At 37.4% G+C, this 16576-nt stretch overlaps 1 protein-coding gene across 1 annotated transcript in view; it reads right to left on the bottom strand.

Annotated features, from left to right (window-relative positions):
- Positions 1 to 8814: 8814 nt before the first annotated feature.
- Positions 8815 to 16576, bottom strand: part of LOC127874038 (hillarin-like) — a 48345-nt gene continuing 40583 nt past the window's right edge. Inside the window, exons 9-10 of the mRNA XM_052418143.1 lie at positions 14415 to 14570; positions 8815 to 13861 (exon numbers count right to left, since the gene is read on the bottom strand). Of these exons, the coding sequence (XP_052274103.1) occupies positions 12244 to 13861; positions 14415 to 14570 (1774 nt within the window). The 3' untranslated portion in view covers positions 8815 to 12243. The remainder of the gene's footprint in view (positions 13862 to 14414; positions 14571 to 16576) is intronic.

Below are 16576 nucleotides of genomic sequence, written 5' to 3'. Positions count from 1 at the left end.
TAATCCCTCGAAACAAATAGCGTTTTACTATTAAATTCAGTCGTTTTACACCAATAGTCAGAATTTTTCAAAAAGATTTGGATTACATTCATATTACATAAAGAGAAACGTAAATTTGTAGCCGAATAAGCATTCATTGAATGAAACCTATTTTTACGGGACAAATTGGTTATGTGCCGAATGTGAACACGCATTATGTTTAATCATTTTTCAAGTAAATATTAAACCAGACATTAGAAACTTTACATACAAATAACGGTATTCGGCTCCTTATCGGGACGAATATTTCGTATAATATTATTAAAGAACAGAATCCACTAAGATGGCGACAGAGTTTTAACGCCAGATGTTATCTTTCGTACATGGTGTCGGTACATTCGTGCGACTACAGTGTTTATTTACACTATCAGGTCGCGTGTGACAGCGGGGACGAGGCTATCGTTCCAATTGATAATAATTCCGTATCATCACATTTACAAATATATGACCTAGTGATTATGTAATATATGTTGATAAATACTTGCCCTTTAAAATACTAAAGAGTGAACTCAAAACAGCATTTTTCATAATAAGATATCTTGCTACATGTACACAAATGGACCGTGATCTGTGAAAAGGTAGTTTACTGCATGTGTAGTCCACACAGGCCAATCAGGAACGACACTTTCCGTCTAAACTGGATTTTTGCCTAGAAGGGACTTTCTTTAAACAGAGAATATCATGCAAGCGGAAAGTGTCGTGCCTGATTACTCTGTGCGGCCTGCACAGGCTTACCTGGGACGACACTTTACGCACATGCATTTAACCTTCTTTTCACAGAGCACGGCCCAAATATATTTGAATTATTGATATGTGTATATTACACGCTTATATTACATTCGAGTTAATGATTTGTCTTGTTTAGTTTTAAATCATGTTTAGGGCACATATGCTTCGCATAAAAAAAGATATTTAGTTAATGACTTTTATTAATTAACCCATTTATGCCTAGCGTCTAGAAAAAAGGCCTTGGCAAACAGTGTAGACCCAGATGAGACGCCGCATGCTGCGGCGACTCATCAGGGTCTGCGCTGTATGCTTAAAGAAATTTATAGGAAGAAATATTCTAAAAATAGAAATAAATATACTAGACATCCCTAATTTTGAAAATAAATTGATCCAATTTAGAAGGATAGGAGATTCCACTGGGCATAAACGGGATAAGTAATGTTCCAAATAATTAGACGTGCTCTGTGGATTCTGATATCTTTTTTATATGGTACAAACTTCACACTACACCTCAATAGTTATTGCCAATTTAAGCAATAACATTTCAAAAGATTTACTATATGTGTGGTCAAACTTCAAAATATTAATAGCAATTAAATATGCATTATAATGACGTAATTAATCCATAGTGAAGTAGAAACCAGCAAATAAATCATGCCTATTGTAATCATTGTGCAAACATCAGAGTGGAGCCATTAACCCTTTGCATGCTGGGAAATTTGTCGTCTGCTAAAATGTCGTCTGCTGAATTTCTAAAATTAGCATTTTCTTCGATTTTTTCAAAGAATACTATCAGAATAGCAAACAGTTTGGATCTGATGGGACGCCACGTTCTCGTGGCGTCTCATCTGGATCCAAACTGTTTGCAAAGGCCTTCAAAATCCGGTTTCAGCGCTGAAAGAGTTAAACAGGACAATATGGAGGACTTAGCATAACTGTTGAATAGTGCAATTGTTGAAAAAAACAACACTTAAAGTCCCACAAACACTCAAAATCAACGAATTTACGATATTCGTAAACTATTTTGTAAAATAAAGTTAATTCATAAAAAGCAGTGTTCCTTACAGCAATAGCCAAAATTTCAAAGCTAGTTGGTATTTGGTAACATAGATTTAACGAGATGCAAAAATGCTCGTGTTTATTTTTGTGGGACAATATATTACATTGGAATTTTTCGCGACGATATTCACTTTATGGATTTTTTAGTTGTTCGCTTGCCTGTGAAACATTCTTTTGTTCTCAACAGATAGCGGTGATCTTTTGTATTCACGGGTGCTTAAAACGCAATAGTAGAAGGTTAAGTTTGTTTACATTCACAGTTCTCAATTAATGAAACGTTGAACATGAGTTCACCAATTACTACAGGTATACTATAGACAACAACAAAAATGCTATATAATCGCTAGACTTTGAAATACAGTTTGCAATTTACGTTTAGTTTATGCCTATTTATTTTTGCTCGATTGCATCGAAAGTCTTAGGTTTATATAAACGCTCTCGTGTCCGTTTCCTGGACCTAGAACCAGTACTTGTTGTCTTTGGGGGAGATCTAAAGACCGCTTCCACGGATGGGGATCGAACCCGTTACCTAACGGTCGCTAGGCGGACACCATATCCATTACACCACGACGACATAAAGTCGTGCAATTTACGTTTTTTAATTATTAAATTGAAAACAAAAGTTTAACTATTGTGTTTGTTTACTTGTTAGTAACATATTCACCGCATGAAATGTGTGTTATCATTGTCAAACCACACATTAGTGTAAGTAGATAAAAATTATACTACGAGAAAACCAAAGGTGGTTAGCGTGTGGCTATGATATTAATTAGTGAAAACATCATTTTGAATGATAAACTATTATATTATAGCGAAAAATCAACTTTTCTGAAAAAAAATTATTATCAAATACTAGTATATATATAACAAGGTATCCAACTCGAAATCGCCCGAAAACGGGGTGCATCGTTTTGAACAGCCATTACTTCATCAATTTTGCAGCGATTTTCACGATCTTGGTCTTTATTGAACGCAGAAATGAATTTCCTTTCTGGAAATGTATATATGTCTTGCAATATTTTTACAAATACTGGGTCAACTTTTAAGAAATAACACGATACACAACTCGCTTGACCCAGTTAACATCGATCAGACCGTATTCATGATTGAAATCTTCACGGAGTAAAGGACATTTTCCCTGCAAAGTTCACGGACCTCGATACCATAATTCAATAAAACGTGTGAAAAAAACATTCTTACCATGCTTTCCGTTGCATTATGCATCAAAACAAACTGTCCAGCGCCGTTTGAAACCTTTGTTTACATACATTTCAACTAACTGACATTTTAAGCACACACGCGTGATTTCATTGGTCTGATGCGAAGGTGTGTCTTTACAACTGGAGATTCCATTCATAAATACGGTCTGATCATTGTCAAGTCGGTCAAGCGAATTGTGTATCGTTTTATTTCTTAAAATTTGACCCAGCATGTGTCTCATAGCCGCGTCATGCGAAAATGGGTCTCGGCCAGCGTATCTTAAGCCCAACCTGTGCATTTGCGCAGTCTGGTCAGAAGCGATTCTGTTCGATGCTGTTCGCTATAAAATCACCCAATGTGTTATGGTCTCATTATGTATCGCCTGACCAGACTGAGAGATGCGCAGGCTGAGTGGGCTATACATATGATGGGCGCATATGGAATAAAAACCATTTTCGCATGACGAGGGTCATTAAAAATCTTATTGCGAATTGTAAATGGCACATTTTAGCACAATGCTTTTCGATACAAAATTGAATTCAAAATAGCAAACTTGTAAATAAGGGCAGCCTATCCAGGCGTTTAGGAACGATTTCCAGACGTGCTGACCGAGTACGGCAAACATTTGTGGTTGGATAATTAAACGATTTTCCTCTTATCATGACACTTCACTATACTATTTGTTTTCTCATCTTGAAAGCAAAACTGTGTTTATCGATAGTTAATTAAATATTCCTCGGACGATTTAGTGATCGAGTACTGACCCTGCAATCCTGCGAGATGGATTTTAACTCGTAATTGTAACTGGGCCACAATATGTGTCGTTTGAACATACAGAGAGTAGTCCGGAATTCCTTACACTGAATAGTGATACATCCTTTGCGCTTAGCACAGACACGTTGCTGTAGACAAAGTTCAGAGGTTTTATCTCGAATCAGCCTATGAAATATTCGAATATGTTCATGCGTGTCTGCTGACTTAAATGTAAAAGTCATTTAAGGTGAAAAGCTGGGTAAAACAGCTACGCAGAAAAAGCGCATTAGTGCTGTTATACCCGTGTTTAGGTCAGAGTTGTTAACGCCGTGTGAACTGCTAGGGTAACAAGTAATGCATAAACAACAAAGTACGGGTCAATAGGACTGTCTTAATGACTACCTAATTCGTGAGTAAAAAATATTGCTCGCAGATTATTTTTTTTATTTATTTTCATCAATTATCCTTTTGTATATTTAGAATTTGCATATGGTGTAAAAACTGAAAAGTTGTGTATATGGAATTTCCATAATGAAATTATATTTTTAGTAAGATATGTATTCGATATTCCAACAATATTCGTTTAATACATGTGTATGATGGTGATTGCAAATTTTCTTTACATTCAGTTCTCATTACCATTTTAATTATTTGCACACACATCTCGACCCGTGCGTTAAGACACGTGTGTTGATTTAAAACATGCGATTAATTTTGAAAAATGGTGCGTCTTTAATTATGCAATAGCGAACAACTTCAGTGCCTTGGAGCGCTTTGATTTGTTTAAAGGTTGTCTCTTCTTAGCAAAAATCTATTTTAGGCGGAAAGCATATTCCCTGATAAGCCTGTTCGGAATGCAAAGGCTCATCTTGGACCACACTTTCTGCGCATGTCTATAGCTCAGTTTTACCAGAGCGAGACTCATTTTATTAACCCTTTGCACTGCTGGGAAAATTGTCGTCTGCTAAAATGTCGTCTGATGAATTTCTAAAATTAGCATGTTCTTCGATTTTTTTCAAAGAATACTATCAGAATAGATAACAGTTTGGATCCTGATGAGACGCCACGTTCTGTGGCGTCTCATCAGGATCCAAACTGTTTGCAAAGGCCTTCAAAATTCGGTTCCAGCACTGAAAGAGTTAAGCAATGCTTAGAGAACCTGAACAAAAAGCCCTGATGTAGGGTTCATTATTTGAGGCGAGCAAATATACTTTTCTATACTCGACATATAATTCATTCAATTTTCCACATCCTCAATCGTACATAAACCACTATCGTATAAACGTTTGGATACAGCTTCTATGCGCAGAAAAATGACGTCATTTTGTTTCCCCTCACATGATCAAAAATATGAACAGAACATATACAAAATATGGTAGGTAGGTCTGATAATCAATTTATTTCACTATACGTACATTAAATTTTGCAAACATGGTTGAATATTGCAAAAATGATTTTTGAATAAAAAATCTCAATAATTGGCCGTTCAAGCTGCAACTTTCTCATGTGGTGTGACTTAAAATTGAACATTCAATCGTTTATCTTTCCGAGTCGAATTAATTTGAAAAACCGAACAAAATCTGAAAATTGACACAATTTTAGACGTAATTTTAACACCATTGCCAAACAAACGCTTAGCATAAAACAATGATTAAAAAAAAAAGTTATTATAAAGTTAACCAAATTATAAGTATACAGATTGCATCAGTCGCGCGAATAGATTTAAAGATTGCTATGATATGATAAATTATGATATGATATGATATACCGATGAAATATTATCTTATAGGTGAAGCTTGATCTTCACAACAGATAACATCTACGTGGTGAATGCATACATATATAATATATGGTGTCATGTTCACATTGTTAATCTTTAATCATACACTGGGTCCAAAACATGAAGTTGGACATCTTACGATAATCTTATTAAAATAAAACCCTAATATTTGCTTTTATATGTGTCGCTGTTATTATAAGTCAGCGGATGCTATTGAAGCGTCAGACTGGAAATGCTATTAACGAGATCGTCTCTAACGGCAAATCAACCTATGTAACTTAACCCATGTATGCCTAGCGTCCTGAAAAAAAGACATTGCAAACAGCGTAAACCCAGATGAGACGCCGCATGATGCGGCGTCTCATCTTGGTCTGCGCTCTATGCTCAAAGGATTTTCAGTAATAAATATTCTAAATATAGAAATAAGTATACCAGACATCCTTAATTTTGGAAATAAATTGATCCAATTTAGAAGGATGGGAGAATCCACTAGGCTTAAATGGGTTAATTTTAAGGGATGAACTATTTAAAATTATCGCGAAAAGAGATATCACTTTCAATCTCACTAGCCTCAATAAGGACTACTTTTTTAATTAAAAAAAAAAGCGTATGAGCCGTGCTCTGAACAAGGGGGTTTAACCCTTTGCATGCTGGGTAATTTGTCGTCTGCTAAAATGTCGTCTGCTGAATTTCTAAAAAAATATCATTTTATTCGATTTTTTTTCAAAGAATACTATCAGAATAGCAAACAGTTTGGATCCAGATGAGACGCCACGTTCTGTGGCGTCTCGTCTGGATCCAAACTGTTTGCAAAGGCCTTCAAAATTCGGTTCCCGCACTGAAAGAGTAAAGGCATGTGCGTAATTTCGTCCCAGATTAGCTTGTACAGTGTACTGTACACAGGCTAACCACGGGTGACACTTTCCGCTTTGATGGTATTTTTCGTTTACAGAAAGTCTAAAGGCGGAAAGGGTCATCCCTGATAAGCCTCTGCGGAGTGCACAGGCTAATCTGAGACGAAACTTTCCGCACATGCATTAAGCCCCTTTTCACAAAACACGGCTAATATATTGTATTGGTACAGGGTTGATTTGTTATCCTTGCAAGGCCACTGTTCATCATAGTAAATCATTAAAAGAAGTAAAACCAAATAATAGTTAATGTTTAAAATACGGTCACAAGACACACATGTATACGTATGAATGCTCAATGTTGATTTTGAAACTAAAAAAAATAATTAAAAAAATAGGTTTTTAATTATTATTATATTGAGAGGATTTCTTAAGGCGTTTTGGGCCAAGGTTATTACCAGGCCATGTCTGAAGACATTGGAGCTGGTCATATTGGGGAGACGTACTTTAAAAAGCCAGAGTAGTTGTACTCCAATTATGTGCCCGCTTCCACTTATCTGAATTGCCCAGGCCATCTTTCCAAATCGACTACATAGACATTTCGAAGTTGAATGAGCTAACAACCAGTTATGCCTATGAGTATTCCTTTTCAGAACACTCTTTTACCATACATATACAATAGTTCAGCAATTTAAGGAGCACAAGTCTGTGTTATACCCCATGTTTACAGAAACGCATCTGTGTTTCCATTTCGCGTGACCGTGACCCTAGGTTACAATATACTTTTTCTGCTCGTGTCAAGACGGCTATAACCGTGATGGTTATTTTCGTTATGCTATTGGTAGGGCAAGTAGCATCTCAAACAAATTGTGTTTTAAATCCGCAGTAAATATCCATTGCAATCAAAGATGGCACTGTAATGTTGCTTTCTTAACGCAATTATTTGAGTGCACGTCAATGAGATACTAGCACGGGCCTTTAACGTATTAAAGGTTACTTTAACCCATTTATGCCAAGTGGACTCTCCCATCCTTCTAAATTGGATCAATTTATTTCCAAAATTAGGGATATCTAGTATAATTATTTCTATATTTAGAAAAACTCTTACAAAAATTCCTTTAAACAAACAGCGCAGACCCTGATGAGACGCCGCATCATGCGGATACAATAGTTATTTGAAATACCGCGTATATCAATAAAAATGTACCATAACACGACTTTGATTTGTGACAAAAAGCCAACTAGACAGCATACACAATATCTTATCATTGTTCTTGAATGTGTAGATACGTGCATACATAAAATCCTGATTTACATAATGTTCACAGAGAAAAACTGTTCAAACTAGTATCATCCCCCATAAACTGTTCAAACTATTATCATCCCCCATAAACTGTTCAAACTAGTATCATCCCCCATAAAGTGACTTGTGACTTTTGTTGAGACCCGTCTTGATCATCCATGCAACAAACGTTTGTGTTACGTTTCTACGAAAAATAAGAAAATACACCGAATTCAATATACCAGCCCATGTACTTTTTTTGACAACTAAGGGGACGCAACTCACCGACTACATGTAATACCAACTTTAAAGAGTTTTTTTCCCTTATATTTAAAATTATTTAGACGGTATTAGGAACTACGTAATATCGCAATTTAATTTCAAACGTCATTGCGATTTTCTTTGTATTTCAAATGCGTATCAATAATCTCAATCTGTCATCATCATCATCATCATCATCATCATCATCATCATCATCATCATCATCATCATCATCATCATCATCGTCTTCATCAGTATCATGATCATGATGATGATGATGATGATGATCATCATCATCCTCATCATCATCATAATTATTATTATCATCGTCGTCATAAGTACGATCATCATCATCAGCAGCAACAGCATAATAATCATTCATTACAATCGTTATTCTCAAAACCAACATCTACAACATCATAATCGTCATCATCATCTAGTGCTATGTAAGCACTACCATCTTCATCACCGACATCCTCACCTCGTCGTGATTTCTAACATCATCAATATGTTCGTCTCTTTCCTCATCAACATTAGAAGTAAAAGTAGAATAAACAAAGAATGAACGGGGCTTAATGCAGTCCGCACAGGCTAATCAGGGACGACAAATTATGCCTAGAATAGATTTTCGTTTAGAAGAGAATTCCTTTCAAGGAGCGATTCTATAAGTGCAAAGTGTCGTCCCTGATTAGCGCGTGCGGACTGCTCATCTAGGACGACACTTGACGCACATGCAAAAAGACTGGTTTTCTCAAAAAGCTGCTTAATTAGATGCACGTTAGAACAACACTATTATGACTAATCAACAACTAGCGATTATACCATCTCCGACATACGCTTAAAAACAACAACAATCGCAGTTTATATAAATAGTTTGATTATTTTGAATTATTTAACACTGTTCCAAATAATCATGCAAAACACAAAATACATAATTATTAACGTAAAAGACATAATGACACAATCAAACGTTTGTTCAAGAGTCAAAGTTGAATCGAACATTAAATGCATAGAAACATCATTTCTTTTATCGCGTGCAAAGCTTGTAATCATTTTAATCATCTCACAGATTTCCAAGAAAATTCGTATTATTTTCGGAAATATCAATAATTTATTGACACATCATATTATTTTCATACCAGCCGCTACATAATATAAACACAATAATTTGTTTTTGCGACGCATTCACATGCGTGAGTGGTTAAGCATTTAAAGGCCGTATCTGTTTTAACTTCGTTGACAAAATGTACGTTTGCTTTTTTGTCTTAACATTTCAAATTTAATAAGCGAATACGTGTAATTTCCCTTGATAATTATAGAATTTTGTAAACAGTAGTTTTAACAGTTCAGCTCAAAATAGGTTCAAACAACACGCATTCATACAGTCGAACTGTTGTTCAATAGGGAAGATGATTATCGACCATGATAAACCATATTTAGGCATTATAAATGTTTTAAGTTTTATTAAAAGTGACCAAGAAATTTTAAGGGATTGCGTTAAAGGGGCCTTTTCACAGATTTTGGCATTTTTTAACTTATTCATTAAATGCTTAATATCGATAAATGTAAACATTGGATCGTAAAAGCTCCAGTAAAAAATCAAGAATAAAATTAAAAAAAGGAAAAGAACATTGCCCGGACCAGGTTTCGAACCAGTGACCCCTGGAGTCCTGAAGTAAAAACGCTTTATCCTACTGAGCTATTCCGCCGTGTACAAATACTAAACGTTTTTTATACCTTATATAAGCAATCTTCGTAGTTTCACAAAATGTAACGACAAAAACAGAACTCTCCAAATTATTCAATCGTTTCGCGTTGCAACGCTTTATAATTTTTAGGTTTTAAAATCGTCAAAAGATGCATATAATGGCTATATTAGACCATGGTAAATGTTCAGTATTACTGTTTCCTCACAAATATCATAACTAAAACGAAAATTTGCGAATCTGAAACAACTTTTTTCAATTTTGTCAATTTACCAAAGCGTGAAAAGATCCCTTTAAATGATTGTTTCCTGATTAGTAAATTAACGCAGATCTGCACGCAGTTCTATGGATATGGAATTTAACGACGAGTGTGTTTGCCACTTAAATTCGTGAGTAAGTTATCAAGAACTACGAGTATATCCGTTCAATAGTGAAACAGGACTCTTTAATATTGGCATGGCTATTTGCTCCTCTATTTAACCCATTTAAGCCTAGTGGACTCTCCCATCCTTATAAATTGGATCAATTTATTTCCTAAATTAGGGATGTCTAGTACTTTATTTCTATATTTAGAACATTTCTTACAGAAATTCCTTTATGCAAACAGCGCAAACCCTGATGAGACGCCGAATCATGCGGCGTCTCATCTGGGTCTACGCTGTTTGCCAAGGCCTTTTTTCTAGATGCTAGGCATAAATGGGTTAATATTGGCATACTCCTCTATTTAACGCACAAAGCTTTATGCAACTAACATTTACAATAGCACACGCGATCAATAACATAAACATACAAACTCATACGAAACAAAAGTAAGACATACTGCAAATTAGATAAACATTTCAGTAACAAAACATAACAATACAAGTAAATAAGCAGAATATAATATATATAGCTACTCATTCAATATTGTTTAAGAAAAACTTTAGCGTCATTTTACATTATATCGGTATATGACATAAACCGCAATAATCATCATTGAGTAAACTGTCGTAAAATGATTTTTCATTAGGCAAAGGAATCATGATATTAAAATCATCTCGACATAAATTCAGGGTTGGTAATCATAACCTCGCACAACATATTCGATTTCTTATTTATTTGTATGCGTTCATCCCAACTGAGAATGGGGCAGTGATTGCTACCCTTCTTACGGCAGTAGTATTATCTTTGAGCCTCGTTTTAAGGAAAGCGGGGCTTAATTCATGCACAAAGTTACGTCCAAGATAAGCCTGTGCAGTCCGCATAGATTGTGGACTTCACAGGCTAATCTGTGACGACGCGTTCCGCAAATGCAATAAGCCCCGTTTATCCGCAACGCGGTTCAGATGTATGACACAATTTCGTCTCGACCACTGAACGTTTCAACAGGAGCATCGTTTATTGTTAATAAAGAGAGGTATTCAACATAAGAGAGGAGAGAGACAAAACACGTTTAGCACACAGTGAACTTTGTTGTTTGAACACAATGGCTTATCGGAAAACCTGGTTAATGTACGCATAAATGTATATATTCAACGCGAAAACATGTACGGATAACTTCGAAACTCCGTGAAAGGAATATACGAATATTTTTATTTAAGATGTCAAACTTTGCCCTCGCCGGGAAAACTTTGTTATGAACGTGGAAATATAGATTATTCGAATAAATAAAAGGAAGATGGTATTCATAACGATAATAATAATTGAAACATATAGACCTATATACATTATTTATAAATATACAAATGAACGTCGTGTTCAAAATGGAATTCGGACAATTACCGGTAATTATCAAATGTTAATGTGGCGAAATATTATAAATGATAGCGGAATATTTCTAAAATTGAAATAAATGAGCGAAATATATGAGATTTTGGAATGTCTTGTCTTCGCAAAAAGACAATTCGATTACGGTAATTTCTTTTGTTTTAAGATTTTAATACATTTCGAAGCCAAAGAAGTTCACCGAATTTAAAAAGAAATAGTTGTTATATATATAATAAAATAACTATTTGAGAAATATTGAATGATACAAATAGTATATTTGAGATTATCCACTTATATTTCATTATAAAGTAACACAAATAAATGAAAGCACATACAATTTGGACACGGGTAATGAATAGTTAAGAGGAAAACATTATTTGCTTGGTTCATCAAATGTTAAGGGTTATAAATTACTGTTTTCAGGTTAAAGTAACTTTAAAGAAATATGTGTTATGAAATGTACAGAGTTTTACAAACACGCATGAACAAACAACAAAGATGATAATATGTAATATGTCACGTTCAGCTTTAAAAGTAAAAGTCAAAACGGTCCAATCGGAAACAGGATCCTGATCAACATAAATATCCGTAAGTACCCAAGAATAGTCCAAATCAAAACATTATATGTAAACAGAATCAATTTGTTGAACAAACTTTGAAAAAAGGACCACGAGTGAACTGTCGTAGTTAACATAATATCCCTCATACATAATAGTCCCACTATTTGATCAAAAACTGCACCATAAGCTCTGTATAAAATAATTAACAATGTTAATAATTATTGTTTAAATATAATATCAAACGGACCCAATTAATTCTTTAATTTGGATTTTGTTTTCACTTCTTTTTGTCTTTTTCCTTCTCCTTTTTGCTTCCAAAAATCGATTTTCTTAAAAGGCCCCCACTACTTTTCTTTTCTTCAAACATCACCGCCTGGGGATCGCCCCCGTTGCTGTGCTGCGTGTTAAACAGCGGGTTTCGTTTCTTGTGCGCAATGACGTAATTAAAAACGTTCGGGGTGGTCGAATCACCACCGCGCGTTCTGCGCGCGTAGATACAGAACAAATAGTTCCCGTGCTTGGCGAGTTTTAAGTGAAATTTCACCGTGCGGCGATCCTTTTCGTCGCGAATTGTTTTAAAATTATCGTTACACTCTTCGTCCGGTTCGCGCATTAACTGCGCGGTCACTTCTATATCTTCTGGAACTTCTAGCTCGATTTTTGTCTCGTTGTCTCGCTCCTCCATCGTTATTTGCGGATCAAGATGCGACTTTAGCCGGATTCCCATTTCGTCGAAAGACGGTGCCGGGCCGATAGTTCCCCTACGAGCGAAGGACCGATTGGTTTTCGGTAGTTCGACCGGATTCGATACTTTCACGGCGTTCAGAAGGTATTTGCAAGCGTGCGACAGCGTCTTCGATTCCGAACTCCGCAGTTTTGCATAAATATCGAGACCGTATTGGCCTAGCTGCGGCATAGTGGCCGTAATAGATACGACGTTGTTTTCGACCGTATGGTACACGAATGGATCGAGAGCTTTCTGCTCGATGTTGTTAATTTTCAGTTTCACGACGAATTGCAGCGGCATGGGCATGCGGAATTTCAGCGTGGTGGAGTCTTCGACGTTCAGGATCCCGGCCTTGGGATTATCTGGGGAGTCGTTGCTATTGGTACTTCCGGTGTCAGACGATGTGTCTGAATGGTCCGTGTAAATCGCGTGCAATCCAAAATGGCGATTGGCCTTCTTGGGGCCCCATTCGCCGGCGGCGCAATCAGGAAGCGGGTGCATCTTGCCTTTCAGCGTCTTACAGCGGATTTTGAATTTGCATGAGCACTTTAGTCTGAACGGTGAAATGGTGTCGTCCATAGCACCGATTTTATTCGTCTCGTCGATCTTATTCGCGAATATCTCGAAATAGTACTCGCCCGTCGTCGGTACGTGAATGCTGAACATCGCCATGTTATCGAGCGTCGTCTGGAACACGAAGCGCTCGAGATTCGCGCCGCGGTACGTCGCCTCTAACATCCGCTCTGTATCGGCGAAGCGCAGCTGGTAATAGAAAACTAAATCATTTTCATGCTGCTCGGGGATCCGGATTCGGATATCCGCGCCGCCGCGCTCGTTCGTTTCAATCACCGCCGGCATGGTGCGGTCGAACTGCATGCCGAAATGGAAGAACACGGAGCGCACGAACGGAAGTGCCTCGAACTCCTCGAGCGTGATGGGCGCCTCTAGGAGCTGCCACTTGGATTCCTTCGGCCAGAACTCTTGAATAAACTCGTCGGGGTCGGTCAAAAAGTAGTGTTCGTCGTACTGGTACCGGATCTTGTCTTTGGACTTTGAGGCTTTGTCGTCCTTCCCGCCACCGTTCTTTTCCCCGTCCTTCACCCCGTTTTCCGCGGCCTGCTTGTCGCCTGGCGAACCTCGCTTCCGGTCTTTGTTGAGTACCAAATGTCTTGAAATAGAAATTGTATTTTATGAAATTAATTGCATAAACCAGAGCTGTCTAGACAAAATAGAGCATGCTCCACTATTCTTTCGTGTTTACGATAAAATGTTAGTTTTCTACGTTTCTGTCAATCACATTTTTAACTGTCTGTCTGTCTGGCGTTTGTTCTCGACGTTGAATATCTGAATTATTTAATAAGTATATGCATTGCGGCGGGGTAATAGACACCCCAGTCAAGCACACCTAAAGGTTGAGACACCCCCATCTCGTCCCAGTTGCACTGCACGGGTCGCCAGTGACCGTCGATAGGTACAGAGTTCCACGTGTTCTGTGAAAACGGGACTCCATGCATGTGCGTAAAGTGTCGTCACAGATTAGCTTGTGCAGTACGCTAATGCAAATCAGGGATGACAATTTCCGCGTGAATGATATTTTTTATTTAAAGGAAGTCTTTTCTTAGCAAAAATCCTGTTTAAACGGAAAGTGCCGTCCCTGATAAGCCTGTGCAGACTGCACGGGCTAATCTGGGGCGATACTTTATGCACGTAAAGACACCCACCTCGCGCCCCAGTTGCACTGCACAGGGCGCCAGTCGCCGTCAATGAGTACAGCATTCCACGTGTTCTGGAACATCTCGGGTTGGATCTTCATGCCCGGCTCGTAGCCCACACTCTTAGAGTGGCCCTTGATCTCCACGCAGTGTAGGCCGGCGTAGCTGGAGGTGAAAATAAATAAGCATAGTATTATTTAATAGCTGTATATTAATTTGAGCCGTGCTCTGTGAAAAGTGGGTTTAATGCATGTTCGTAAAGTTTCCGCACAGGCTAATCAGGGATCAATCGACACTTATATTGTATTTTCTGTATAAAGAAAGTCTCTTTTAGCAAAAACCTAATTTAGGCGGAAGTGTAATCCGTGATAAGCCTGTGCGGACTGCACAGGCTAACCTGGGACGTCACTTTTCGCACATACATCAAACCACCTTTTCACAGAGCGAGGCCCATTTATATTCGTCGGCATGAAATTACGCGGTTGATTTCAAAATAAAGACTTGTCGTTAACACGAACGTCCGTGGATCTCTGGTTTTGGATCATTTTGGATCATTTTCCGATGTGTTTTTGCTGAATTTGTGGATCGAACAACCCACGACACCAACGAAAATTAGTGTCCCCTGGAATAACAAGAGCAGTCGGTAGGACAGCATGCTCGACTTTTCTCAGATTTGATAGAGTAATAAATGCTTAATATTAAGCAGAAAGAGTATCAAACAAGAGCACCGCCTTGCGGGTGCAGACCGCTCATCTATTTTCTTTTTAAAGGTGAAGGGACTCTCATTTTCAATCACAAAGGAGGAAGGGGTGGAGTGAAGAGGGGTGCATTGTGTGGAGGTGTGGACATTTATTACATTATCTTCCAAAAATGCGAAAAAAAGGAAAAAAAAAAAGGGGGGTGGTGGGGGGGTGTGGGGGGGTGGGGGGGGATTCTTGGGTGCGATGGTTGGACGGTATTTCAAACATAAAATAATAAAAATAAATATTTGTGTTTTTTAACCGTTTAAAAAAAAATTGGGGGGGGGGGGGGAGGGGAGGTGTGTAGGGGGGGGGGGGGGTATAGTGTGAGGGTGTGGTGGTAATTTGTGAGATGACCTTAAAAAAAAAAATTAGGGGGGGATTAGGGTGGGGGGAGGGGGTGGGGGGGGGGGAAATTCTTGGGTGCGATGGTTGGACGGTATTTCAAACATAAAATAATCAAAATAAATAGTTTTGTTTTTTAACCGTTTAAATAAAATTTGGGGAGGGGGTGGGGTGGGGGGGGGGGTATAGTGTGAGGGTGTGGTGGTCATTTGTGAGATGATCTTAAAAAAAAAAAAAAAGAGGGATGATATGGGGGGGGCCAGGGAGATGGTTTGGGTGGAGTCTATTGTGGTATGTCAGGTAAGAGTAGTTTTGTCAAAGTATCAATCAAATCTAATCATAAATAAAGAAGTTATGGCAATTTTAGCAAAATTTAATAATTTGACCTTGAGAGTCAAGGTCATTCAAAGGTCAATGTAAAATTCAACTTGCCAGGTTCAGTAACCTCATGATAGCATGAAAGTATTTGAAGTTTGAAAGCAATAGCCTTGATACTTAAGAAGTAAAGTGGATCAAAAACAAAATTTAACCATATATTCAAAGTTAATAAGTCAAAAAAAGGCCATAATTCCGTAAAAATGACATCCAGAGTTATGCAACTTGTCCTTTTACTGTACCCTTATGATAGTTTGCGGAGTGTTCCAAGTATGAAAGCAATATCTATGATACTTTAGGGGTAAAGTGGACCAAAACACAAAACTTAACCAAACTTTCAATTTTCTAAGTATAAAGGGCCCATAATTCCGTCCAAATGCCAGTCAGAGTTACATAACTTTGCCTGCACAGTCCCCTTACGATAGTTAATAAGTGTTGCAAGTATGAAAGCAATAGCTTTGATACTGTAGGAATAAAGTGGACCTAAACACAAAACATAACCAAATTTTCAATTTTCTAAGTATAAAAAGGGCACATAATTCTGTCAAAATGCCAGTCAGAGTTACATTACTTTGCCTGCACAGTCCCCTTATGATAGTTAGTAAGTGTTGCAAGTATGAAAGCAATAGCTTTGATACTTAAGGAATAAAATGGACCTAAACACAAAATTTAACCAAAATTTTCAATTTTCTAAGTATAAAAAGGGCACAT

The sequence above is a fragment of the Dreissena polymorpha genome, chromosome 3, assembly GCF_020536995.1.
Source record: "Dreissena polymorpha isolate Duluth1 chromosome 3, UMN_Dpol_1.0, whole genome shotgun sequence".
NCBI classification, from domain to species: Eukaryota; Metazoa; Mollusca; class Bivalvia; order Myida; family Dreissenidae; genus Dreissena; species Dreissena polymorpha.
Note: the sequence above shows the minus strand (reverse complement) of the source record. Positions and strands in the feature narration are given on the sequence as shown.